Source organism: Passer domesticus, chromosome 1 (genome assembly GCF_036417665.1).
Source record: "Passer domesticus isolate bPasDom1 chromosome 1, bPasDom1.hap1, whole genome shotgun sequence".
Lineage (NCBI taxonomy): Eukaryota > Metazoa > Chordata > Aves > Passeriformes > Passeridae > Passer > Passer domesticus.
The window spans coordinates 493,423-517,672 of NC_087474.1; the positions used below are offsets into that span (position 1 = coordinate 493,423).

General features: G+C 71.7%; 2 protein-coding genes and 2 non-coding genes across 5 annotated transcripts in view; all 4 read left to right on the forward strand.

The window, feature by feature from the left end:
- The window catches only part of LOC135286678 (SCO-spondin-like), a 31,491-nt gene extending 18,868 nt beyond the window's left edge, over nucleotides 1-12,623 (forward strand). Inside the window, 31 exon segments of the mRNA XM_064399803.1 lie at nucleotides 221-275; nucleotides 450-545; nucleotides 915-1,006; nucleotides 1,095-1,681; nucleotides 2,368-2,520; nucleotides 2,522-2,560; nucleotides 3,584-3,684; nucleotides 4,131-4,230; nucleotides 4,232-4,364; nucleotides 4,409-4,425; nucleotides 5,312-5,389; nucleotides 5,391-5,511; nucleotides 5,894-6,015; nucleotides 6,017-6,062; nucleotides 6,221-6,352; nucleotides 6,422-6,589; nucleotides 6,624-6,699; nucleotides 7,195-7,352; nucleotides 7,606-7,670; nucleotides 7,672-7,692; nucleotides 7,694-7,839; nucleotides 7,886-7,965; nucleotides 8,038-8,078; nucleotides 8,080-8,198; nucleotides 8,990-9,351; nucleotides 9,651-10,004; nucleotides 10,085-10,181; nucleotides 10,256-10,316; nucleotides 10,393-10,524; nucleotides 11,068-11,285; nucleotides 12,383-12,623. Of these exon segments, the coding sequence (XP_064255873.1) occupies nucleotides 221-275; nucleotides 450-545; nucleotides 915-1,006; nucleotides 1,095-1,681; nucleotides 2,368-2,520; nucleotides 2,522-2,560; nucleotides 3,584-3,684; nucleotides 4,131-4,230; nucleotides 4,232-4,364; nucleotides 4,409-4,425; nucleotides 5,312-5,389; nucleotides 5,391-5,511; nucleotides 5,894-6,015; nucleotides 6,017-6,062; nucleotides 6,221-6,352; nucleotides 6,422-6,589; nucleotides 6,624-6,699; nucleotides 7,195-7,352; nucleotides 7,606-7,670; nucleotides 7,672-7,692; nucleotides 7,694-7,839; nucleotides 7,886-7,965; nucleotides 8,038-8,078; nucleotides 8,080-8,198; nucleotides 8,990-9,351; nucleotides 9,651-10,004; nucleotides 10,085-10,181; nucleotides 10,256-10,316; nucleotides 10,393-10,524; nucleotides 11,068-11,285; nucleotides 12,383-12,623 (4,211 nt within the window).
- On the forward strand, nucleotides 12,617-24,237 carry TBRG4 (transforming growth factor beta regulator 4). 2 transcript variants are annotated; one of them, XM_064411658.1, is made up of 11 exons: nucleotides 12,617-12,697; nucleotides 14,406-14,839; nucleotides 15,944-16,258; nucleotides 16,760-16,931; nucleotides 17,913-18,070; nucleotides 18,800-18,910; nucleotides 19,820-19,964; nucleotides 20,940-21,191; nucleotides 22,094-22,205; nucleotides 22,409-22,523; nucleotides 23,859-24,237. In XM_064411658.1, exons 2-11 carry the CDS (start codon nucleotides 14,432-14,434, stop codon nucleotides 23,970-23,972), a joined length of 1,902 nt encoding a protein of 633 aa, XP_064267728.1. In that variant the 5' UTR covers nucleotides 12,617-12,697; nucleotides 14,406-14,431; the 3' UTR covers nucleotides 23,973-24,237. The 2 variants fall into 2 exon arrangements, with proteins under 2 accessions (XP_064267728.1, XP_064267808.1); XM_064411738.1 differs by lacking the exon at nucleotides 15,944-16,258.
- Nucleotides 20,286-20,410, forward strand: LOC135290396 (small nucleolar RNA SNORA5). The gene has a single exon (XR_010353176.1). It is a non-coding gene; the product is annotated as a small nucleolar RNA SNORA5 (small nucleolar RNA).
- LOC135290402 (small nucleolar RNA SNORA5) lies at nucleotides 21,890-22,020 on the forward strand. Its single transcript, XR_010353181.1, has one exon. It is a non-coding gene; the product is annotated as a small nucleolar RNA SNORA5 (small nucleolar RNA).
- Nucleotides 24,238-24,250: the final 13 nt, after the last annotated feature.

Sequence of the window (24,250 nt, forward strand, 5' to 3'; positions counted from 1 at the left end):
GGGATTTGGGGGGGATTTGGGGAACTTGGGGGGACCTGGGAGCTTGGAAGGGCATGGAGGGGGCTTGGGGGGGCTTGGGGGGACTGGGAGGGAACTTGGGGGGGCTTGGGAACTTGGGGGGGGGGTCACAGAGCAGTCTGGGGGTGGGGATGGGGGGGGTTTAGGGGGCGTCGGGAGGGGTCCAGGGGCTGAAGCCCCCCCGAACGCCCCCCACCCCCAGGCTGCCGGTGCCCGCCCGGGCTGGTGCTGCAGGGGAGCGCCTGCATCGAGCCCAGGTACCCCAAAACCCCGCCGCGCCCCGGACACCTCTGCACCCCAAACCCCTCCCGCACCCCAAAGCCAGCTGTGCCCCGAACCTGGCGCTTGGGGTCCCCAGGACATGGGACCCCGAGCACTGGGGGGCTCCTGGGGGCTCCCCGGGATTGGAGTGACGCTCCTGTTCCCCCCAGCGCCTGCGGGGTCCCCGCGGGGGTGATGGGGGTCCCCGGCAGTCGGGGGCCCCCCCGAACCCTGCGGGTGGTCGCGCTGGACCCCCTGGACCCGCTGTGACTGCGGCACCGGGACCCGGCAGCGCTTCAGGTGAGGGGCGGCCCCATGGCGGGGGGTCCTGCCCCATAACGGGGGGGCCTGACTCATAACGGGGGGTCCTGACCCATAACGGGGGAGTCTGACCCATAACGGGGGGTCCTGCCCCATAACGGGGGGGTCTGACTCATAATGGGGGAATCTGACCCATAATGGGGGGGGTCCTGACCCATAACGGGGGAGTCTGACCCCATAATGGGGGGGTCTGATCCATAGCGGGGGGGTCCTAACCTATAACGGGGGGACCTTACTCATAATGGGGGAATCTGCCCCATAGCGGGGGTCCTGCCCCATAGCGGGGGTCGTGCCCCACTCCCCACTCCCCACAGGTCTCCCACCAACCCCGCGGCCGCGGCGGGCGGTGCCCCCTGCACCGGGCCCCCCCGGGAGGTCCGGGGCTGTCCCGAGCTCTGCGGACCCGGTACGTGCCAGGATCCCCCGACCCGCGGAGCTGGGACCCCCGGGTGCCGCCGCGGCCCCTCCAGCCCCTCGTGTCCGTCTGTCCCCAGAGCCCGGCGGCGCGGCGCCACCTGGGGCCACCGAGGCGCCCTGGCCCCGGGGGTCCCCACGGCCACCGGGGGGCACAGAGAGCGCGGAGTCCCCGGGGTCACCGTGGGCGCTGGAGCCCGCGTGGGGCACGGAGCTGCCCTGGGAGCCGGGGTCCCTGGAGCCGGCGTGGGGCACGGAGACCCCCGAGCCCCCCGAGCCCTCGGAGTCCCCGGAGACCCCCGAGCCCCCGGGGTCCCCAGAGTCCCCGGAATCCCCGGAGCCCCCAGAGACCCCCGAGCCCCCGGAGCTCCCGGAGCTCCCGGAGCCCCCGGAGTTCCCCGAGCCCCTGGAGTCCCCGGAGCCCCCGGAGCCCCCCGAGCCCCCGGAGTCCCCGGAGCCCCCGGAGCCCCCTGGAGCCCCCCGAGCCCTCGGAGTCCCCGGAGTCGCCGGTGGCCGCCCGTGGCCGGTGGTCGCCGTGGGGGCCCTGGGGCGGCTGCAGCGCTCCGTGCGGGGGGGGCGAGCGCTGGCGCCGCCGGGGCTGCGGGACCCCCCCCGTGCCCGGGGCCGGCGCTGCAGAGCCAGAGCTGCCACAGCCACGTGTGCCGCGGTGAGTGCGACAGGGACACCGCCACGGGGACACCGAGACAGGGACACCGACAGGGACACCGCCACGGGGACACCGAGACAGGGACACCGACAGGGACACCCCAACAGGGACACGGACAGGGACAGACCGACAGGGACACCGCCACGGGGACACCGCGACGGGGACACCGAGACAGGGACCCCGACCCAGACACTGTCACCCAGAGATGTCACCCAGAGCCCCCGAGCACAGCCCTGCCCTGTCCTGCCCCACAGCTCTGCCCCACAGTGCCCCAGAGCTCTGCCCACTGACCCCACAGCCCCACAGACCCCACAGTGCCCCCCAGCCCTGCCCCACAGCCCCCAGAGCCCCCCAGCCCTGCCCCACAGAGCCCCCCAGCCCTGCCCCACAGCCCCCCAGAGTCCCACAGCCCTGCCCCACAGAGCCCCCCAGCCCTGCCCCACAGAGCCCCCCAGCCCTGCCCCACAGCCCCCAGAGCCCCCCAGCCCTGCCCCACAGCCCTGCCCCACAGTGCCCCAGAGCTCTGCCCACTGACCCCACAGCCCCCCAGTGCCCCACAGCCCCCCAGCCCTGCCCCACAGCCCCCCAGTGCCCCACACCCCCATGGGGCCGGGGGGGGTGTTGGGGGGCACAGGCCGGGTGCCCCCGGGGTGCTCAGGGGTGTTTTTGGGGGGGAAGCCCCCCAGTCGCTGAGCGTTTTTTCGGGGGGTGCAGAGGCCGGGTGCCCCCCGGGCCGGACCTTCCGGGAGTGCGGGGGGGGCTCGGGGTGTCCCCGGAGCTGCGCCCACCTTGGGGGGGCCGTGGGGTGCGCGGGGGGGTGCCAGGAGGGCTGTCACTGCCCCCCCCGGCACCTTCCTGCACCGCCGCACCTGCCTGCAGGTGAGACCCCCGCGCGACCCCCGGGGGGCTGCCCCCAAATCCTGGGGTGGGAATGATGGGGGTGGGGGGGGATTTGGGGTTTAGGGTGGGGTCCACAGCTCCACGGGAGACCCTCAGGGTGGTCGGGGGTCCCGGGGTGGGGGATCCCGTTTGTGGGGGTGCCTTGGGGGTGGGGGGGGGGTGTTCCCTGGGCCACGGGGGCTACGGGAGCTCCCCCGGCAGGGGGGTCCCGGGGTCGGGGGTCCCTGGGTGGGCCTGGGGAGGGGTTCCCTTGTCTGTGAGTGACCCTTGGGGCAGTGGAGGGTCCCCAAGGTGCTTCAGGGTGGTAGTGGGTGCCCGTGGGTGCCCCCCAGGGTGGTGGGTGCCCGCCGGAGCAGTGGGGAGGGGTTCATGGGGTCCCTGGCTCTGTGGTTTGGGGTCTCTGGCTCTGTGCTTTGGGGTTTGGGGTCCCTGGCTCTGTGGTTTGGGTTTTGGGGTCCCTGGCTCTGTGCTTTGGGGTTTGGGGTCTCTGGCTCTGTGGTCTGGGGTCCCTGGCGGGTCCCTGGCTGTGTGCTTGGGGTGGTTTGGGGTCCCTGGCTCTGTGCTTTGGGGTTTGGGGTCTCTGGCTCTGTGGTTTGGGGTCCCTGGCTCTGTGCTTTGGGGTTTGGGGTCCCTGGCTCTGTGGTTTGGGGTCCCTGGCTGTGTGCTTGGGGTGGTTTGCGGTAGTTTGGGGTCTGTGGGTGCCCCCCGGGCGCCCCCCACCCCCGGCTCAGCCCCAGCAGTGCCCCTGCTCCGTGCCGGCCGCGCTGCTGGGGGGGGGGCGCGCCCGGGACCCCCCCCGGGACCCCCCCCGGGACCCCCCCCGGCCCGGAGCCCCCCGGGACCCCCGCTGGGGCCCCCCCCGATCGCGGAGCTGCCGCCGGGCGGGACCCTGCGCGTGGGCTGCGCCCGCTGGTGAGGAGGGGTCCCGGGGCCTCCCCCACCTCCCCGCGCCCCCTCCCCTCCCCCTGGCTGTGCCCCCCTGACGCCCCCTGTGCCCCCCAGCTCGTGCTTGTGGGGCCGCCTGCGCTGCGGCCCCCCCGGGGACCCCCCCTGCAACGGGACCCCCGCGGCCACCCCGAGCTGCCCGAGCCCCCCCTGCGCCGGTGGGTCCCGGCCCGCGGCCCCCGCCCCACACCGGGGTGCGGCCCCACTGAGGGGTCCCGGCGGCCCCACTGAGGGGTCCCGGCCCCACTGAGGGGTCCCGGCGGGCCCGGGGCTGTCACCGCTGTTTGTGCCCCACAGCAGAGCCCGGCCCCACAGCGGATCTCGGCCCCACACCGGATCTCAGCCCTATATCAGATCTCAGCCCCATATCATCGGATCTCAGCCCCACACCGGATCTTAGCCCCGTATCAGATCTCAGCCCTATATCAGATCTCGGCCCCACAGCGGATCTCAGCCCCACACCGGATCTTAGCCCTATATCAGATCTCGGCCCTATATCAGATCTCGGCCCCACAGAGGAGCCCGGCCCCACAGCGGATCTCGGCCCCACAGCCCCCGGTGAGGGTCCCACCCCCCCGTGCCGCCCCCCGGTCTCTGCCCCCAGGGCCCTGACAGACCCTCCCCGCAGGGGCCGAGGCGGAGGCCGGGGGGTCCCCGGCGGTCCCGGTGGTCCGTGGGGGCCGTGGGGGCCGTGGGGGCCGTGGGGGGCCCTGCAGCCGCACCTGCACCGGGCCCGAGCGCCCCGCGAGCCGGAGCCGCCGCCGGGGCTGCGCGGGGGGAAACTGCGGGGCGGGGGGCAGCAGCGAGCGGCGGCCCTGCAACCTGCCCCACTGCCAGGGTATGGGATTGTGGGGTTTATGGGGTTTGGGGTCATCCCTGCAGCCTGCCCCACTGCCAGGGTATGGGATTGTGGGGTTTATGGGGTTTGGGGTAATTCCTGCAGCCTGCCCCACTGCCAGGGTGCGGGGTTTGGGGTTTATGGGGTTTGGGGTAATCCCTGCAGCCTGCCCCACTGCCAGGGTACGGGGTTTGGGGTTTGGGGTCACCCCTGCAACCTGCCCCACTGCCAGGGTACGGGGTTTGGGGTTTGGGGTAATCCCTGCAGCCTGCCCCACTGCCAGGGTTTGGGGTTTATGGGGTTTGGGGTCACCCCTGCAACCTGCCCCACTGCCAGGGTTTGGGGCTGTGGGGGGTGCTACGGGAGCCATCGGGGGTTGGGGGTCCCGAGGATCCTGAGGGTTCTTGGGGGGCTTTGGGGTCCCTGCAGAGGGTACAGAGGTTGGGGGGGCTCTGGGGTCCTGCTCGCTGCGGGGGGTCCGGAGGGTCTCTGCCCCCTGCGGGAGGTTCTGGGGGGCTGCGGGAGGTTTGGGGGGCAGTGGGTGGTTTGGGGTGCTGTGGGGGTTCTGGGGGGCTGCGGGCGGTTCTGGGGGGCTGTGGGGTGTTTTGGGGGGCTGTGGGCGGTTCTGGGGGGCTGTGGGAGGTTTGGGGGGGCTGTGGGCGGTTCTGGGGTGCTGTGGGGTGCTTTGGGGTGCTGTGGGGTGTTTTGGGGGGCTGTGGGCGGTTCTGGGGGGCTGTGGGGTGTTTTGGGGGGCTGTGGGCGGTTCTGGGGGGCTGCGGGCGGTTCCGGGGCGCTGTGGGGGGTTTGGGGAGGCTGTGGGGTGTTTTCGGGGGCTGTGGGCTGTTCTGGGGGGCTGTGGGGGGGTTTGGGGAGGCTGTGGGGTGTTTTGGGGGGCTGCGGGCGGTTCCGGGGCGCTGTGGGGTTCCCGCTGACGCTGGTTCCCCCAGCCCCCCCCCTGCGTGACGCCCCCCTGCCCGTGCCGGTGGAGCCCCTGGGGGCGCTGGGGGTCGTGCTCGCGGCCCTGCGGGGGGGGGGCAGCAGCGGCGGCTCCGCGCCTTCGCCCCCCCCGGGCCCGGGGAGCCCTGGTGCCCCCAGATCCTGGGGGGGCACGAGCAGCGCCGGCCGTGCGGGGTGACGGCGTGTCGGGGTGCGGGGGGGATTGGGGGCTGGGGGGGATATCGGGGGAGTACCGGGGGGCTGGGGGGGATTGGGGGGCTGGAGTTATCGGGGGAGCTGGGGGGGATCGGGGGGCTGGGGGGACACACTGAGGGGGTATTGGGAAGGGGGGAGGGGGGAGCTGGGCCCTGCGGGGATGTTGGGGGGCTCGGGGGGGCTGTGGTGGGATCAGGGGCTTGGGGGGGCTGGGGGGGCTTTGGAGGGGGGGGGCTGAAGGGGAACTGTGGGGCTGGGGGGGTTGTGAGAACCGGGAGGCTCAGGGGGATTGGGGGGCTGGGAGTGAGGGGCTCGGGGGTCTCAGAGCGGATCCGGGGGGTGCCGGGGGTCACCCCCTGTCCCCCCCCCCCCCGCAGTGAACGGCGCGTGGTCCCCGTGGGGTCCCTGGTCGCGCTGTGACGTCACGTGCGGGGGGGGCCGCTCCGTGCGGAGCCGCTCCTGCTCCCGACCCCCCCCCAAAAACGGGGGCAGCCCCTGCCCCGGGGGGGGGGCACGAGCTGCGCGTCTGCAACCCCCGGCCCTGCGGTACGGGGGGCACCGGGGGGCACCGGGCGAGTCTGGGGGGGCGGCCGGGGGGTCTGCACTGGGGAGCAGCTGCGGGGGGGCTGCGGGAGGCTGGGGGTGCCCTGGGGGGCTCGGGGGGGGTCCCTGCGGGTGTCGCGGCGCTGACGGTGCCCCCCCAGGCCCGCGGTGCCCCCCCGGGCAGGCCGTGTCCCCCTGCGCCACGCGGTGCCCGCGGAGCTGCCGGGACCTGCAGGAGGGGGCGTCCTGCGCGGGGGGGGCCCCCTGCCAGCCCGGCTGCCGCTGCCCCCCCGGTGAGCCCCCCGCCCCCCGGACCCCGCGGGACCCCCGGGGCAGCCCCCTGAGCCCGTCCGTGTCCCCAGGGACCCTGGAGCAGGACGGGGGCTGCGTGCCCCCCGCCCGCTGCGCCTGCCTGGACGCGGGGGGGCACCTCTGGGTGCCGGGGGGGGGCGGCCACCCCCGGGGCTGCCGCAACTGCACCTGCGCGGGGGGGCGGCTGCGCTGCGTGCCCGGGGGGTGTCCGCCCCCCACCGCCACCCCCGGGACCCCCCCCGGGACCCCCCCCGTGCGCCTGGAGCCGCTGGAGCCAGTGGGGACCCTGCAGCGTCACCTGCGGGGGGGGGCGGCAGGAGCGGTACAGGTGAGGGGGGGACACGGGGGACACGGGGGGACACGGGAGGGACACTGGAGAACAGGGGGGACACGGGGGGGACACGGGGGCTGGGGAGACACGGGGGGACAGGGGGGACACAGGGGGGACACGGGAGGACACGGGGGTGGGGGGGACACGGGGTACACGGGGGAACACGGGAGGGACACGGGGGGACAGGGGGGGACACGGGGGGGACACGGGGGTGGGGGGGGACACGGGGGGACACGGGGGCTGGTAGGGGGGGCACGGCACCTTGGAGGCACACGGCACTGTGGGGGCACAGAACTTGGGGGGGAGCCGGGTGTATCTTGGGGGGGCCACGACCCTGGGGGGCACACGGGACCACGGGGGGGCCACGTCACGGTGGGGACGCACCTGGCGCTGGGGGGGGGGGACACCAAACCCGACACCGGGGGGGCTGCGGGGACACCGGTGGTGCCAGCCGGGTCGATGCCCCGTGTGACCACCCTCCCCGCCCCCCAGGACTCCCGTGCCCCCCGAGGGCGGGGGGGGCACCCTGCGGGCCCCCCCAGGAGCAGGCTCGGGGCTGCGAGGAGGCGCCGTGCCCCCCCCCTGTGCCCCTGGGCGGGGGGCGAGCGGGCCCTGGGCGAGCGCTGGAGCCCCGGCCCGTGCCGGCAGTGGTGAGTGGGGGGGCCGGGGGGGCCGGGGCGGCCACGAGCGCCCCCCGCCCACCGCCTGTGTCCCCCCCGCAGCACCTGCACCCCCGAGGGACCCGAGTGCTGGGACACGCCGTGCGCCGCCGGTATGGGGGTCCGGGGGGGGGGGGGGATTGGGGGGGGTCTCACAGGGCATCGGGGGGGCTGGAGGGGTCGGGGGGATGAGGGGGCGTCCTGAGGGTCCCGGTGACCCATGTGCCCCCCCGTTCCCCCCCAGAGCCGTGCGTCTGGAGCCCCTGGGGGCCGTGGGGGCCCTGCGGAGACCCCTGCGCGGGGGGGGTCCCGCCTGCGCCACCGGCACCCCGTGAGCCCCGAGCCCCCCGGGCGGGCGTGCGCGGGGGGTCCGCACGCAGAGCGAGAGCTGCAGCTCCAGCGCCTGCCCGGTAACCCCCGCGCTGCCCCCCCCGAGCCCCCCGAACCGCCGCGACCCCCCCGGGGTGCTCAGGGCTCGGTGCCCCCCCAGATCCCGGGTGCGGCGGGGGCGGCCGGCGGCGCAGCCCGTGCGCCGGGCGCTGCCCCCGGAGCTGCGCGGACACCTGGGCGCCGGTGCAGTGTCTGCAGGGGCCCTGCGAGCCAGGTACGCCCCCCCGCCGCCCCCCGCCCGCGCCCCCCGCTGCCCCGGCGCCCACCGAGCCCCCCGTGCCCCCAGGCTGCCGCTGCCCCCCCGGGCAGCTGCTGCAGGACGGGGCGCTGCGTGCCCCTGAGCCGCTGCCGCTGCGCCACCCCCGGCGGGGACAGCGGGGACAGCGGGGACAGCGGGGACAGCGGGGTGGCCCCGGGGACACGGACCCGCGTCGGGTGCCACGAGTGGTGCGTGACAGCGCGGGGGACACGGCGGGACGGGCACGGCTGGGGACGCGGCGGGGATGGCACCGTCACTCGGGGACACACACGGGGGACACGGAGGGACACACACGGGGGGACGGCACGGGGCGGGGGGTGGGCAGGCACGGTGGTGGCAGCGGGACTGGCACGGGGACAGTGGGACAGGCATGGTGACAGTGGGACTGGGACGGGGACAGTGGGACGGATACGGGGGACAGGGTGGGACGGGCACAGGGAACAGGGTGGGATGGACACGGGGACAGTGGGACTGGGACGGGCATGGGGCACAGGGTGGAACAGACACGGTGGTGGCAGCGGAACTGGCACGGGGACAGTGGGACAGGCACAGTGATAGTGGGACTGGGACGGGGACAGTGGGACGGGCATGGTGACAGTGGGACTGGGGGCGGTGGCAGTGGGACTGGGATGGGGACAGTGGGACGGGCATGGTGACAGTGGGACTGGGGCGGTGGCAGTGGGGCAGATACGGGGGACAGGGTGGGATGGGCACAGGGGACAGGGTGGGATGGACAGTGGGGACAGTGGGACTAGGACAAGCACGGGGGACAAGGTGGGATGGACACGGTGGTGGCACCGGGACTGGCACGGTGACAGGGTGGGACGGGTACAGTGACAGTGGGACTGGCACGGGCACGGTGCTGGCGGGACGAGCACGGTGGCGGTGCCACGCGGCAGGGCCCCACGCGCGGTGACGGTGACACGCGTGTCACCCCCGGTGCAGCACCTGCGAGAACGGGACCCTGACCTGCCCAGAGCTGCCGTGTCCCTCCCCGGGGCCCGCGACACCCGCCGTCCCCACGGGCCCCTGGTCCTCCTTGCCCTCCCTGTCCCCCGTGTCCCCCCTGTCCCCTGCGTCCTCCGTGTCCCCCCCGTCCCCCTCGCCCCCTGTCCCCGCCCCGTTCCCCGTCTCTCCCGAGCCCGCCGTGTCCCCCGCCGTGTCCCCCGCCGTGTCCCCCGCCGTGTCCCCCTGGTCCCCCCTGGTCGCGCTGCTCCCGCAGCTGCGGCGGCGGCACCCGGCGGCGGCAGCGGCAGTGCCGGGAGGGCCCCGGGCCGGGGCCGCGCTGCGGGGAGAGCCCCGAGGAGGAGACGGCGGCGTGTAACGCCCAGGCGTGCCCCGGTGAGAGCGGGGACACCGGGGGACAACGGGGACACCGGGGGACACGGGGGGCGGCGGTGAAAAGGAGGCATGGAGGGAACGGGGGAGGGAGCGGGGAGCGGAGCGGGGGAGAACAGGAGAGGGGAACGGAGGGATGGAGGGGTGGGACAGGGAAGGAGGGATGGAGGCTGGTGGGCGGAGGGCCGGGGCGATGGGAGGAGGGAGGGCCGGGGGTCAGCGCGGTGGGTGCCGTTCCCGGTGCCGTTCCCGGTGCCATTCCCGGTGTCCCGGTGCCGTTCCCGTTCCCGGTGCGTTCCCAGCGCCGTTCCCGGTGGCCCCAAGCTGCCCCCCGGGCGAGGTGTGGCTGGACCCCGGCCCCGCCTGCGAGCGCAGCTGCCGGGACCTGGCGGAGCCCCCCCGGGACCTGCGGGGGGACCCCCGCGACCCCCGCGACCCTCGGAACCTCCGGGACCCCCGGGACCCTCGGAACCTCCGGGACCCCCGGGACTCCGGGCAGCTCCAGCTCCCCCGGGATCCCCGCGGCCCCCACGACCCCCGGGACCCCCGGGCCGCCCCCGCGCTGCGCCTGCGCCCCGGGCCGGTACCGGAACGGCTCCGGGCACTGCGTGAGCGCGGCGGGCTGCGGCTGCCGGCACGGCGGGGCGCTGCGAGCGGTGAGCAGGGCGGGGGGCGCGGGAGGGGGGGGGTCCGTGACCGTGCGGGGGTCCCTGAGCGGTGCTCGGGGTCCCCGCAGGCCGGCAGCGAGTGGCAGGAGCCGTGCGGGACCTGTCGCTGCTCCGAGGGACGCGTCACCTGCGCCACCTCCTGCCCCCGCACTCACCTGCCCCGAGGTGCGGGCTCGGGGGGCTCCGGGGGGCTCGGGGGGGTCCCCGCGGGCAGGGGCTGAGCCTGGGGGTCCCCGCAGGGCGCGGAGCCGGTGCGGGAGCCCGGGAGCTGCTGCCCCGTGTGCCGGGACGAGTGGCCAGGTGAGACCCCGCACCGGGGCCCGGGGAGGGGCGGCCCGGCAGCCGCCCCGGTGACGCCGTGTCCCCCCCGGTGCAGAGGAGCCCCCCGGGCCGTGCCGGCTCCTCACGGCGCTGCGGACCATCGCCAAGGGCGCGTGTGTGCTGCGGGGGCGTCCGTGTGTCCTACTGCGCCGGGGCGTGCCGCTCCCGCACCGCCGTCAGCGCGCAGGTACGGGGGGCGCGGGGGGACCCCGGCCCCGCCTGCTGCCCGCGGCGCCGCCGCTGCACGGCCCGGGGCTCTCCGGGGCTGTCCGGTGTGTCCGGTGTGTCCGGGGCCCTCCGGGGCTGTCCGGGGCTGTCCGGTGTCCGGTATCCCGGGTGCCCGGGGCTGTCCGGGGCTGTCCGGGGCTGTCCGGTTCTCCCCGGTCTCTCTGGTCTCCCCGGTGTCCGGTTCTCCCCGGTCTCCCCGGGCTCTCCAGTGTTCGGTTATCCCCGGTCTCCCCGGTCTCTCGGAGCTGTCTGGTGTCCTGTTCTCCCCGGTTCTCCCCGGTCTCTCCGGGCTCTCCGGTGTCCGGTTCTCCCCGGTCTCCCGGGGCTGTTTGGTCTCTCCCGGCTCTCGGGGCTGTTCGGTGCCCAGTGTGTCCGGGGCTTTCCGGGGCTGTCCGGTTGTCCCCGGTCTCCCCGGTGTGTCCGGTTGTCCCCGGTCTCCCCGGTGTGTCCGGTTGTCCCGGTCTCCCGGGCTGCCCCCGCCGCCGTGACCCGCTGTCCGCAGGAGCCGTTCGTGCGGTCGCTGTGCGAGTGCTGCAGTTACCGGCTGGACCCGGCCCGGCCCGTGCGGGCCCTGCTCCTGCCGTGCCCGCGGGGCCGCCCCCGGCCCGCGCTGCTGCCCCGCATCGCCCGCTGCCGCTGCGAGCCCTGCCGGGGTGCGGGGCTGCGGGATCCCGCCGGGGCTCCGGGGGGCTGCGGGATCCTGCCGGGGGTCCTGAGGGGGTCCGGGGGGAGCGGGGGGAAACCTGCCGGGGATCCGGGGCTGGGGGGAACCTGCCGGGATTCGGGAGGAATGGGGGGATCCTGGGGGCTCCGGGGCTCGGGGGTTCCTGCCGGGGCTCGGCGGGCTGTCCCGGGGGTCCCGGGGGTGTCCCGGGGGTGTCCCGGGGGTGTCCCGGGTGTCCCGGGGTGTCCCGGGGGTGTCCCGGGGGTGTCCCGGGTGTCCCGGGGTGTCCCGGGGGTCCCGGGTGTCCCGGGGGTGTCCCGGGTGTCCCGGGGGTCCCGGGGGTGTCCCGGGGGGTCCCGGGTGTCCCGGGGGTGTCCCGGGTGTCCCGGGGGGTCCCGGGGGTGTCCCGGGGGTCGCGGGGCTCGGGGACAGCCGGACCCTCCCGTCCCGCAGGCGGGGACTTCAGCCGGCGCTGAGGAGACCCCCGGGCAGCGCCCCCTCCCCAGCGAGGATCCCGGGGGCGGCAATAAAGGAGAGAGAACCCACGGAGTTCCCTGATCGATTATTGATCGCCCACCGGAACCGCACCGGGGCACCGCGAACGGGGACACCGGGGGCACTGGGATGGACTGGGGTGGACTGGGGGCTTCCGGGGGGGCACTGGGGTGAACTGGGATGGACTGGGGGATCTCCTGGGGGGGCACTGGGGGGCACTGGGATGGACTGGGGATCAATGGGCCAAGGCACTGGGGGGCACTAGGATGAACTGGGGGGAGGCACTGGGATGAACTGGAATGAACTGGGAGTCTCCGGGGGGGCACTGGGGGGCACTGGGATGAACTGGGATGAACTGGGGGGGGGGCCACTGGGATGAACTGGGGGACTCGGAAGGGCACTGGGATGAACTGGGGATCAATGGGCCAGGGCACTGGGGGGCACGGGGATGAACTGGGCATCTCTGGGGGGGGCACTGGGGGGCACCGGGGACTACGGGGGGGCACTGGGATGAACTGGGATGAACCGATGATCTCCGAAGGGCGCACTGGGATGGACTGGGATGAACTGGGATGGACTGGGATGGACTGGGAGTCTCCGAAGGGGGCACTGGGATGGACTGGGACGGACTGGGGGTCTCCGGGGGCCGTGGCTGCAGTTTGCCCCGCCGCCACACGAGGGCGCCCCACAGAGAGGCGGGCGGGCGGGTCCGGCCCGTCCGGTACTCGGGGACACCGCGGGATGGACACTCCGGGGACACTCGGGGGACACTCGGGGGTCATTCCGGGGTCGGACACTCCGGGCTCCCCCGGGGCTCCCCCGCCGATGGCGGCCGCGCTCCCGCCCCGTCACGGAAAAGGCGCCGGCGCCGCGTGATGACGCAGCCGAGAGGCCAATAGCGAGCGGGCGCGGCGCGGTGACGTCGTAACCGCGCGCCTCGGTGGCGGCCCGTGCATGGGGCTGGGCGGGAGAGGTCAGAGAGGGCCGGGACCGGGAATGGGGAATGGGGAACGGGAACGGGAATGGGAACGGGAATGGGGAATGGGAACGGGAACGGGGACGGGAATGGGAACGGGAACGGGAATGGGAACGGGAACGGGGACGGGAATGGGAATGGGGAATGGGAACGGGAACGGGAATGGGAACGGGAACGGGAATGGGAAATGGGGAACGGGGAACGGGGACGGGAACGGGGAATGGGAACGGGAATGGGAATCGGGAATGGGAACGGGAATGGGAACGGGAACGGGAATGGGAATCGGGAATGGGAACGGGAATGGGAATGGGAAATGGGGAACGGGGAACGGGGACGGGAACGGGGAACGGGGAACGGGGACGGGAACGGGGAATGGGAACGGGGATGGGAACGGGGAATGGGGAATGGGAACAGGGACGGAAACGGGAATAGGAATGGGAAGGGGAACGGGGAATGGGGACTGAGGAATGGGAATGGGAACGGGAAACGGGAATAGGAATGGGAAGGGGAACGGGGAATGGGGACTGAGGAATGGGAATGGGAACGGGAAACGGGAATGGGGAACGGGAATGGGGACTGGAATGGGAATGGGGAATGGGAACGGGAACGGGAATGGGAACGGGGACGGGAAATGGGAATGGGAACGGGACCGGAACGGGGAATGGGAACCGGGAAACGGGACCGGGAAACGGGAATGGGAACGGGAACGGGACCAGGAACGGGACCGGGAATGGGAACGGGAATGAGAACGGGAATGGGGGATGGGAATGGGGAACGGGAACAGGGAATGGGAGCGGGAATGGGGAACGGGAATGGGAAATGGGACCGGGAACGGGAACGGGAATGGGGAATGGGAACGGGAATGGGGAATGGGAACGGGAATGGGGTACGGGAACGGGAACGGGAATGGGAACGGGGACTGGAATGGGAATGGGAAATGGGACCGGGAATGGGAACGGGAATGGGGAACGGGGACTGGAATGGGAATGGGAAATGGGAACGGGAACGGGATCGGGGACTGGAATGGGAATGGGGAATGGGAGCGGGAAACGGGAATGGGGAATGGGAATGGGAATGGGAAATGGGATCGCAGACGGGAATGGGAATGGGACAAGGAACAGGAATGGGGGATGGGAGTGGGGAACGGGGAACGGGAGCGGGAAACGGGAATGGGGAATGGGAATGGGAAACGGGATCGGAGACGGGAATGGGAATGGGACAAGGAACGGGGAACGGGATCGGGAACAGGGACTGGGATCGGGAAACGGGGACGAGAAACGGGGAATGGGATTGGGAACAGGAATGGGAATGGGGCCTGGAATGGGAATGGGCTCGGGATCGGGACTGGGAAATGGGATCAGGAGCGGGACCGGGACTGGGGACGGGAACAGGAACAGGATCGGGAACGGGAATGGGGATTGAACCGGAATCGGGGGTGGGAACAGAAACGGGATCGGGGATGGGACTGGGATGGGAATGCGACCGGGTCGGGAACGGGATCGGGACCAGGGATGGCAGCGGGACTGGGCCAGAGGTCAGGGATGGGGTCGGGATTGGGATCGGGGATGGGAACGGGACCGGGATCAGAGCCGGGGCTGGGGGAGCGGGCCGGGGGCAGCACCGGGGAGCGGGCCGGGGCTGCAGGGGGCACCCGGGGCACACCGGGGGGCAGTGCCGGTGCCCGCTGCATCGCCCGGCCCCGCAGGTCCCGGGATGCGGCGCTGAGCCGCCATGGCCGCGCACCTGCTGCGCCGCTGCCGCCGCCTGCTGCCGGCGCTGCCGGCGCCCGCGCTGCGCACCGGGCCTGCCCGCCCCGCCGAGGAGCCGCGGGCACGGCCGGGCACCGAGGAGCCCCGGGTATGGCCGGGCACCGAGGAGCCGCGGGCGCAGGCGGATGAGGAGGAGCCGCGGGCGCGGGCGTGGGCGGACGCGGAGGAGCAGCAGCTGCGGGAGCTGATCCGCGGCGCCGGCAGCGCGCAGGAGCTGCTGCAGCTGAGCGGCGGTGCCGCCCTGAGCAGCAACCTGGCAGCGCTGGCCATCGCCCGCCTGGCACGGCTGAGCGCCCAGCAGCGCCTGGACACGCAGGGCCTGCGCGGGGACCCCCGCTTCCTGCAGCTGCTGGGGACCCTCGACGGGCAGGTACGGGACAGGGGGGACAGGGACAGGGGACACAGGGACAGGGGACACAGGGACAGGGGACACAGGGACCCCCCGCTTCCTGCAGCTGCTGGGGACCCTCGACGGGCAGGTACGGGACAGGGGACAGGGACAGGGGACACAGGGACAGGGGGGACAGGGGGAGCCACCTGCACTGGCAGTGCTGGGGACACTGCTGGGAGTGCTGGGGACAGCTGCAGTGGCTGCTGTGCCCTGCTCTGTACCTGGGTGCTCAGGGCACACCTGGGAGGTGGCACAGGCTGGCAGTGCCCGGGTCACTCCAGGGGCTCAGGGCACCCCTGGGGAGGTGGCACGGGTAGAGGAGCAGAGCCCCAAACCCACAGTGGTGCCCCTGTCACACGTCTGCCCCACCCCTGTCCCTGTGGCAGAGCTCCTGGGGGTGGAACACGGCTGGTGGCCCTGTGTCACACCTGGCTCTGTGTCACTCATGGCCCTGTGTCACACCTGGCCCTGTGTCACTTGTGTTCCTGTGTCATACCTGTCCCCTGCAGATGTTGCAGGTGTGGAACACTCTCTGTGTCACACCTGTCCCCATGTCACACCTGTCCCCATGTCACACCTGTTCCCATGTCCTTGTCCCTGCAGATGTCTTAGGTGTGGAACACAGCTGGTGTCACACCTGTCCCTGTGTCCCTCATGTCCCCGCAGATGTCTCAGGTGTGGAACATGGCCCTGCTATCCCCATGTCACTCATGTCCCTGTCCCTGTCCCCGCAGATGTCCCAGGTGTGGAACATGGCCCTGCTATCCCCATGTCACTCATGTCCCTGTCCCTGTCCCCGCAGATGTCCCAGGTGTGGAACATGGCCCTGCTATCCCCATGTCACTCATGTCCCTGTCCCTGTCCCCGCAGATGTCCCAGGTGTGGAACATGGCCCTGCTATCCCCATGTCACTCATGTCCCTGTCCCTGTCCCCGCAGATGTCGCGGGTGTGGAACTCGGCCCTGCTGTCCCCGTGTCACTGATGTCCCTGTCCCTGTCCCCGCAGATGTCGCAGGTGTAGAACACAGCTGGTGTCAGACCTGTCCCCGTGTCACTCATGTCCCCGTGTCCCTGTCCCCGCAGATGTCTCAGGTGTGGAACTCGGCGCTGCTGCAGCTGCTGCGCAGCCTGCCGGCGCTGGGGCTGGCGCGGGGCGGGCGCCAGGTGCGCTCGGTGGAGCAGGAGGTGCTGTGGCGGCTGCGGCGCCTGCCCCTGCGGCAGCTGGTGCAGCTGGCCGAGCAGCAGGCGGGCCAGGCCGCCCCGGGGCCGCTGCTGCCCGAGGTGCTGCGCAAGCTGGAGCTGCGCTGGACCGAGCTGGACGGGCCGCGCCCCGTGGTGACGCTCATGGCCAAGGTGGGACACCTGTCCCCCGCCCTGATGGAGCGCCTGGAGGACAAGGTGGGGCACGGGGTGTGGCGCTGGGGGGACCCGGGCTGGGCTGGGCTGGGCGGGGTCAGCTGGGCTCTGCAGTGCCACCTGGGGCACCTGCACTGCCTGTCCTCTGTCTGCCCTCTCCCACGTGTCCACCTGTCCCTGTCTCACCTGTCCCCTGTCTCCCTTTTCCTGTCCTTGCCAGGCACTGGAGCTGGCCAAGCAGTTCTGTCTCTGCTCCACCTGTCCTGTCTCACCTGTCCCTGTCCCTGCCAGGCTCTGCAGCTGGCAGAATAGTTTGTCCCTGTGTCACCTGTCTCTGTGTCACTTGTCCTGTGTCACCTGTCCTGCCCCGCAGGCTCTGGAGCTGGCAGAGCAGTTTGTCCCTGTGTCCCTGTGTCACCTGTCCCTGTCTCACCTGTCCCGTGTCACCTGTCCCGTCCCGCAGGCTCTGGAGCTGGCAGAGCAGTATGTCCCTGTCTCACCTGTCCCTGTCTCACCTGTCCCGTGTCACCTGTCCTGTCACAGGCTCTGGAGCTGGCGGAGCACTTTGACCCTGACGAGCTGCGCCGCGTGGCGCTGGCGCTGGCGCTGCAGCAGCGCCGCTGCGTGCCCCTGCTGCGGGCCCTGTCCTACCACCTGCTGCAGAAACCTGCTGAGCTGCCCCTGCCCGTGCTCACCGACCTGCTCTTCGCCTTCAGTGAGTGCCAGGGCCGCTGCGGGGCTGGGGACACGGCTGCTGTGCCACTGTCCTGGGACTGGGGACACGCCAGCTGTGCCACTGTCCTGGGACTGGGGACACGCCAGCCGTGCCACTGTCCTGGGGCTGGGGACACGCCAGCTGTGCCACTGCAGGGCTGGGGACACGCCTGCTGCTGTGTCACTGTCCTGGGGCTGGGGACACGCCTGCCGTGCCACTGCAGGGCTGGGGACACGCCAGCTGTGTCACTGTCCTGGGGCTGGGGACACGCCTGCTGCTGTGCCACTGTCCTGGGCTGGGGACACACCTGCCGTGTCACTGTCCTGGGGCTGGGGACACGCCTGCTGTGCCACTGTCCTGGGGCTGGGGACACGCCTGCTGCTGTGCCACTGTCCTGGGCTGGGGACACACCTGCCGTGTCACTGTCCTGGGGCTGGGGACACGCCAGCTGTGTCACTGTCCTGGGGCTGGGGACACGCCTGCTGCTGTGCCACTGTCCTGGGCTGGGGGTTACCTGGGCTGGCTGTGGGTCAGGGAATGCAGGTGGGCTGTGAGGGGTCCCAAAGGGCTGTGAGGGGTCCCAAAGGGCTGTGAGGGGTCCCAAAGCTGTCCTGCCCAGCCAGGGGGGGTCAGGGGATGCAGGTGGCCCGAGCAGCTGTCCCCAGGGTTTATCCCAGAGCTGGCAGGGAACAGGGCTGGGTGTTGTGGGTCAGCTCTGTGCTCCAGGTGTGAACCCAGGTCACCGTTCTAGGTGTCCTGTCACTGCAGGTGTCCCCAACCCCTGGGAGCTCAGCGTGAGGCCATCCCTCACCCTGGGTGTCCCTCCCCAGCTCCCCTGCAGCCCCTTGGGGCCCTGGGGGGGCTCTGAGGTGTCCCTGGAGCCTCTCCTCTCGGGGTGACTGTTCCCAGCTGTCCCCCAGCTGGGGGGCTCAGGACAGGGGTGCCGGGAGCCCCCTGTGCTGAGCTGCCCCCCTTGCCCAGGCAAGCTGAGCTTCCAGCAGCCGCAGGTGCTGCACCGCCTGGCCCTGGAGCTGCAGCCGCAGCTGTGCAGCCTGAGCCCGCCGCAGCTGCTGCGCTGCGCCCGCTCCTTCGCCAGCCTGCGCTGGCTCAGCCGGCCCCTGGCCGAGGCCATGGCTCAGGTGAGGCCTGGGGCACCAGGGGGCCCTCACCTGCCCGGGGGAGGGGGGGACACGCACCTGTGCGGGGTGTTGTCACCTGGGAGCGGTGGCAGTGAGGGCCCCTCCCTGTCCAAGCGGTGTCACCGTTCCCTGTGGGAGGCAGGGGTCGTTTCCCGCTGGGTTTGGCTCCGTGCAGACCCTCAGCTGTGCCTGCTGGTGCTAGTTCTGTCCCGGTTCTGTCCCAGTTCTGTCCCAGTCCTGTCCCAGTTCTGTCCCAGTCCTGTCCCAGTTCTGTCCCAGTCCTGTCCCAGTCCTGTCCCAGTTCTGTCCCAGTCCTGTCCCAGTTCTGTCCCGGTCCTGTCCCGGTTCTGTCCCAGTCCTGTCCCAGTCCTGTCCCAGTCCTGTCCCAGTTCACCTCCACGCACGTCCCCACGCAGGCTGGGACATTCCAGGCCTGTCCTTGTGGCTGGATACCATCCCAGGATGCCCCAGCCCTGCTGTCCCACCCAGCACGGTCCCTGCTGATGTTTCCAGGCCTTTCCTTGCTGCTCCTCTCCCAGCTTCTGCCCCAGCTCCTGCCATGCTCATCCCCCTGCCCCTCCCCATCCTCTCCGGGGCATTCCAGAGCTTGCCCTCGTCCCTGGAGCGGGTCCCAAGCCCCCCACTCTGGTTCCCCCGGGAGGTGTCTCTGGCTGGCGTGTCCCCGCTGTCCCCGCTGTGCTCAGCCCCACGCTCCCCTTTTCCCTGCAGTACTGCCTGGACAACACGCAGGGCCTGTCCCTCCCCCAGCTCTGCGGGGTCCTCGTGTCCTTCGCCCGCCTCAACTTCCAGCCCAGCTCCAGCGAGGAGTTCTTCTCCATGGTGAGGCCCGGGGGTCCTGCTCGGGGTGGGCACGTGCCGGGGTCGGCTGTCACTTGTCTCTGCCCAGCACGGGAAAAGCTGGTTCTGGGCAGGCTGTGCTTTGAAGAAGGAGTCTGGACTCTTGCTTTTGGTCTTCAGTTGAGTTTATTGTTCCTTATCTACAAAGTTTTCTGTCTGTCCAGCCGAGGTCTGATCAGCAGACAGCCAAGGGCACTCTCCCCCGCCCATGTGGCGGTTGTGTCTTTTATAGTGAAAACTACGTATAAGATATTTACCTTCAATTTCCAATACTTTTCACCCTTGTTGGCAAGTGCACTTTCACCATGAACCAATCCACACGTGCCAACATCATCCTGAACATGGATGTCAAGGAGAAGAGAGAAGAAGGACAGGGCACACCCAAATCCCTCCATCTTGGGACTCCCGACCCCCATGTACAGAATTCCAAACCCCCCTGTACAAGGTTCAAAGCCCCCCTGTACAGTGCATTATTATTCAGGTTTTATCAAGTGAATGTCATCCCCTCACCATTCAGGCCTGAAATTCTCTCATTTCCTCACGTTCAGGTGTCTTTGGCTTCTGCCAGGGCTCTGAGACATCCAGGGCATGCAGAGAGGTGCTCTGGGTTCCGACAGGGAGGGACCTCAGGGACCCCCCAGCTGCAGACCCCTCCCCAGAGCCTCCCAAACTCCGTGTTCCCATTGGGGCACTCCCTGTGTCCCAAACCCTCCAGCTCCTGCTGCTGGCACTGGGAGAGGCTGGGCCCCTCCAGGTGACCCCCGAGCTGTCACCTGTCCCACAGCACGGGTGACATTCCCTGGCGTGTTCCCGTGGGAGGGCTGTGGGGGGGCTGAGCCCCCGGGCAGGGGGCACGGCCGTGGTGCTCCGTGTGCCCGTGTCCCCGCGCAGGTCCACGAGCGGCTGCAGGGCCAGGAGCAGCAGCTGGACGTGCACCTGCTGACAGACGTGGTGTGGTCCCTGTGCGTCCTGCAGCAGCCCCGCGCGCCCCACCTCAGCCACGTGCTGTGCCCCGCCTTCCTGGCACGGCTGCGAGGTGAGCCTGGCACGGAGGGGTGGGCCTGGCACAGGGGGGTGGCCTGGCACAGGGGGGTGAGCCTGGCATGGAGGGGTGAGCCTGGCACAGAGGGGTGAGCCTGGCATGGAGGGGTGGGCCTGGCACAGGGGGGTGAGCCTGGCACGGAGGGGTGGGCCTGGCACAGGGGGGTGGCCTGGCACAGGGGGGTGAGCCTGGCATGGAGGGGTGGGCCTGGCACAGCGGGGTGGGCCTGGCACAGGGGGGTGGCCTGCCCTATGCTGGGGCCCACGGCTGCACAGGAGATGCGGGGTGTCACCTGTCCCCAGGTGCAGCTGGCACTGCAGCCCAGTCAAATTCGGTCCCTGCCCCCCCATGGCGGGGACCGGCCACCGGCTGCCACAGTGACCTCCGTGGCCACGAGCCCCGTGTCCCCTCCTGTGGGACCCGGGGGGCCAACACCACTGGAGACACGGAGCCTGGGCACGCCAGGGGCTGGGGGCTTCTGGGGGCTGGGGGCTTCTCAGGGGCTGTGTACACCTGGGAATGCCTGGGGCTGGGGGCTGCTGGGGGGCTTCTGGGGGACTGGGGGGCTTCTGGGGGGCTGGGGGACTTCTTGGGGGCTCGGGGGCTGAGTTCATCTGGGAACGCAGGGGGCTGGGGGCTTCTAGGGGGCTGGGGGCTTCTCAGGGGCTTGGGGGCTTCTGGGGGGCTTCTGGGGGGCTGGGTTCACCTGGGGGTACAGGCTGTGTCCCAGGTGTCACAGCCCTTCCCAGGAGGCAAAGGGATTCCAGGGATTCCCCAGATGCCACCTGGGCACCCCCTGGCACCGTTCCCCTGGTCCTTGGTGCCATCTGAGCCCTGCCCGGCCTGGCACAACCCCAGTGCCAGCTGGCACACCCAGCCTGGGGCTGCAGGGCCCTGGGGAACGTTCCCGTTGTCACCTGTGCCATCCCCGTGGCCCGGGTGTCCCCTGAGCGTGTCCCCGCCCCGCAGGTGACAGCTCCCCGCGGGCACAGAGCTCGTGGCTGAAGCTGCTGCACATCAATGCCACGGCCAGGCTGGAGGCCCCGGGCTACGAGGGGCCCTTCCTGCCCCCCGAGGAGCTGGGGGGGCACGGGGACGGCGGCAGGGACAGGGACAAGGCCACCCCCCTGCAGCGGGGGCTGCGGGAGGCGCTGCCGGGGGCGCTGGGGGGCCCCGAGCTCGTGAGGTACAACGTGAGCACAGTGTACGGCTGGGACATCGGTGAGTGCCACCGCTGCCACCCCGGGGCTGGCACCCGCCTGGGCGCCTGCAGTGACACCCCTGGGCCCTGGCACCCGCCTGGGCACCTGCAGTGACACCCCTCAGCACTGCCACCCACCCTGGGCACCTGCAGTGACACCCCTCAGCACTGCCACCCGCCTGGGCACCTGCAGTGACACCCACGGGGCTGGCACCCGCCTGGGTATCCTGCAGTGACACCCCTCAGCACTGCCACCCGCCCTGGGCACCCTGCAGTGACACCCCTCAGCACTGCCACCCACCCTGGGCACCCTGCAGTGACACCCCTCAGCACTGCCACCCACCCTGGGCACCCTGCAGTGACACCCCCAGGGCCTGGCAGCCCCCTGGGCACCCTGCAGTGACACCCCGGGGCTGGCACCCACCCTGGGCACCCTGCAGTGACACCCCCGGGGCCTGGCAGCCCCCTGGGCACTCTGCAGTGACACCCCTCAGCACTGCCACCCACCCTGGGCACCCTGCAGTGACACCCCTCAGCACTGCCACCTGCCTGGCACCTTCCAGTGCCACCTCTCAGCACTGCCACCCACCCTGGGCACCCCCACCCCTGCTGCCTTCCCCTGTGACCCCAGTCCCCCCAGCCCTGTCACCCTCCAACCCTGTCACTTTCCCCTGTCCCCTGCAGCCCTCCTGGCTCTGTGCCACCCCTGGCACCCTCCTGCAGCCCAGTCAAATTCGGTCCCTGTCCCGCAGTGTCGGGGACCGGCCACCGGCTGCCACAGCAACTCCGTGTCCCAGTGTCCCCTGTCCCCTCCCGTGGGACCCGGGGCGGCGGGCCCCACGGACACTGCCCTGCCCGGGGGCCAGCAGAGCCGCAGGGTGGTTCTGAGTCCCTGTCCCCTGTGTCCCCTGTGTCCCTGCAGACGCCGAGGCCGTGCTGGACGGTGACAACAAACCTCTGCCCGTGAGGGACTTCAGTGCCCCCCACTTGTCCCACTCCGAGGGGACAAAGCCACTGCCACCCGGGGCCAGGAGGTGCGTGGGGACAGGAGGGGCTCCCGAGGGAGGGGGGACAGGAGGGGAGGAAGAGGAGGGGAGGAAGAGGAGGGAGAACAGGAAGGGGAAGAAGAGGCGGCGGGAGGGGACAGGGAGGGGACACGGGCAGGAGGCGATGGCAGGGGCACAGCTGAGGGCCAGCTCTGGCTCGGGGTGCTCAGTGTCCCCGTCCCTGTCCCCAGGGTGGCCGTGCTGCGCTGGGAGCTGCCCCAGTTCAGCTCGCGGGGCCGGGAGCTGCTGGGCCGGGGCTCCATGGCCCGCAGGCACCTGAGAGCCGCGGGCTTCCTGCTGGCCGAGGTGAGGGACACGCGGGGGACACCGGGACCTGTGTGACAGGGGCTGGGGACACACTGGGGACACCTGGGATCTGTGTGACAGGGGCTGGGGACACAGCTGGGGACACCTGGGACCTGTGTGACAGGGGCCGGGGACACCTGGGACCTGTGTGACATGGGCTGGGGACACGCTGGGGACACCTGGGATCTGTGTGACGGGCTGGGGACACACTGGGGACACCTGGGATCTGTGTGACAGGGGCTGGGGACACAGCTGGGGACACCTGGGACCTGTGTGACAGGGGCTGGGGACACCTGGGACCTGTGTGACACGGGCTGGGGACACGCGGGGGACACCGGGACCTGTGTGACAGGGGCTGGGGACACCTGGGACCTGTGTGACACGGCTGGGGACACACTGGGGACACCTGGGATCTGTGTGACAGGGGCTGGGGACACGCTGGGGACACCTGGAACCTGTGTGACAGGGGCTGGGGACACACTGGGGACACCTGGGACCCGTGTGACATGGCTGGGGACATGGCTGGGGACACCTTGTGCCTGTGTGAGAAGGGACATGGCCTGGGGGACACCCCGGGCACCCTGGCAGCGCCTCCATGTGCCCAGCACTGCCATTGCCACCCCTGGCCCTGCCCCAGGTGACACATCCGCCTGGCCCTCGAGCCCTCCCAGCCCCTTCCAGGGGAAACATTCCCAAAACGTCCCCAAAACGTCCCCAAAACATTCCCAAAACGTCCCCAAAACGTCCCCAAAACATTCCCAAAACGTCCCCAAAACGTCCCCCAGCTGCCACCTGAGCTCCGTGCCAGGAGCAGAGCCCAGCCCCCGTCCCGTGAGGTGACCCCGGACCCAGGTGTGGCCTCACCTGTGCCCGTGGCCACCCTGGTGACACCAGCCGTGTGCCATTGTCCCCCTGGCACAGCTGGCACCGTGGGGATGGGGCCCTGCCACCCCTGGGGGCTGCCAGCTGCCCCCGGGCTGGGGCTCAGCAGGGATGAGCCACCGTGATCCCCCCGGCCACCTGCCAGGTGCTGGGGGGGACAGGGGTGACAGGGAGGTGACACAGCAGCTGATCCTGTGGGGTCAGCCCGGATTAACCCCGGGGTGATTATAGCCCGGGGGGAGTGTGACAGCCACGTGTCACCCCGGGGTCACTGTCTGCCCTGCTCTCGGTGTCACTGCCACTGTCACACTGGGGGTGGTGGCACGTCCCAGAGGGGCACTGGGACCCCAGATGGGCGCTGAGACCCTCCCGGGCGGGTGCCATGGCACGGGCAGGACAGGAGGGGACCCAGCTGGGACCCCGTGGCCGCTGCCACGTCGCTGTCCCCTGCAGGTGCCCCACTACGAGTTCCTGGAGCTGAAGCTGGAGCGGCAGCGCGTGGCCTACCTGAAGGACAAGGTGGCCAAGGCCCTGGCCAGTGACACGGCCGGTGACACGGCCAGCTAGCCCGCCCTGTGGCCTCAGCACCTCCTCAGGGCCACAGCCCTGTGCCAGCGCGAGCGGTCACCGCGCCGAGGGGGCCCCGCGGCCGAGCCCCGGTGGCAGCGTCACCGCAGCGGGGTGGCCACGTCACCAGGACACCGTGCCCACGTCACCGGGCCACCGTGCCCACGTCACCAGGTCACCGTGGGCACAGTGAGGCCCCCGTGTCCCCGTGTGACCGCTGCTCCCTGTCACCCACGGCTCAAATAAACCCACAGCTGTACAGGGATGGCGGCTGGGCG

Coding starts and splice junctions, on each gene's coding strand:
- TBRG4 (XM_064411658.1), top strand. CDS start 14,432: ATGGCCGCGCACCTGCTGCGCCGCTGCCGCCGCCTGCTGCCGGCGCTG. Junction 18,911..19,819: donor GCGAGGAGTTCTTCTCCATG/GTGAGGCCCGGG, acceptor GTCCCCGCGCAG/GTCCACGAGCGGCTGCAGGG. Junction 22,524..23,858: donor CGGGCTTCCTGCTGGCCGAG/GTGAGGGACACG, acceptor TGTCCCCTGCAG/GTGCCCCACTACGAGTTCCT.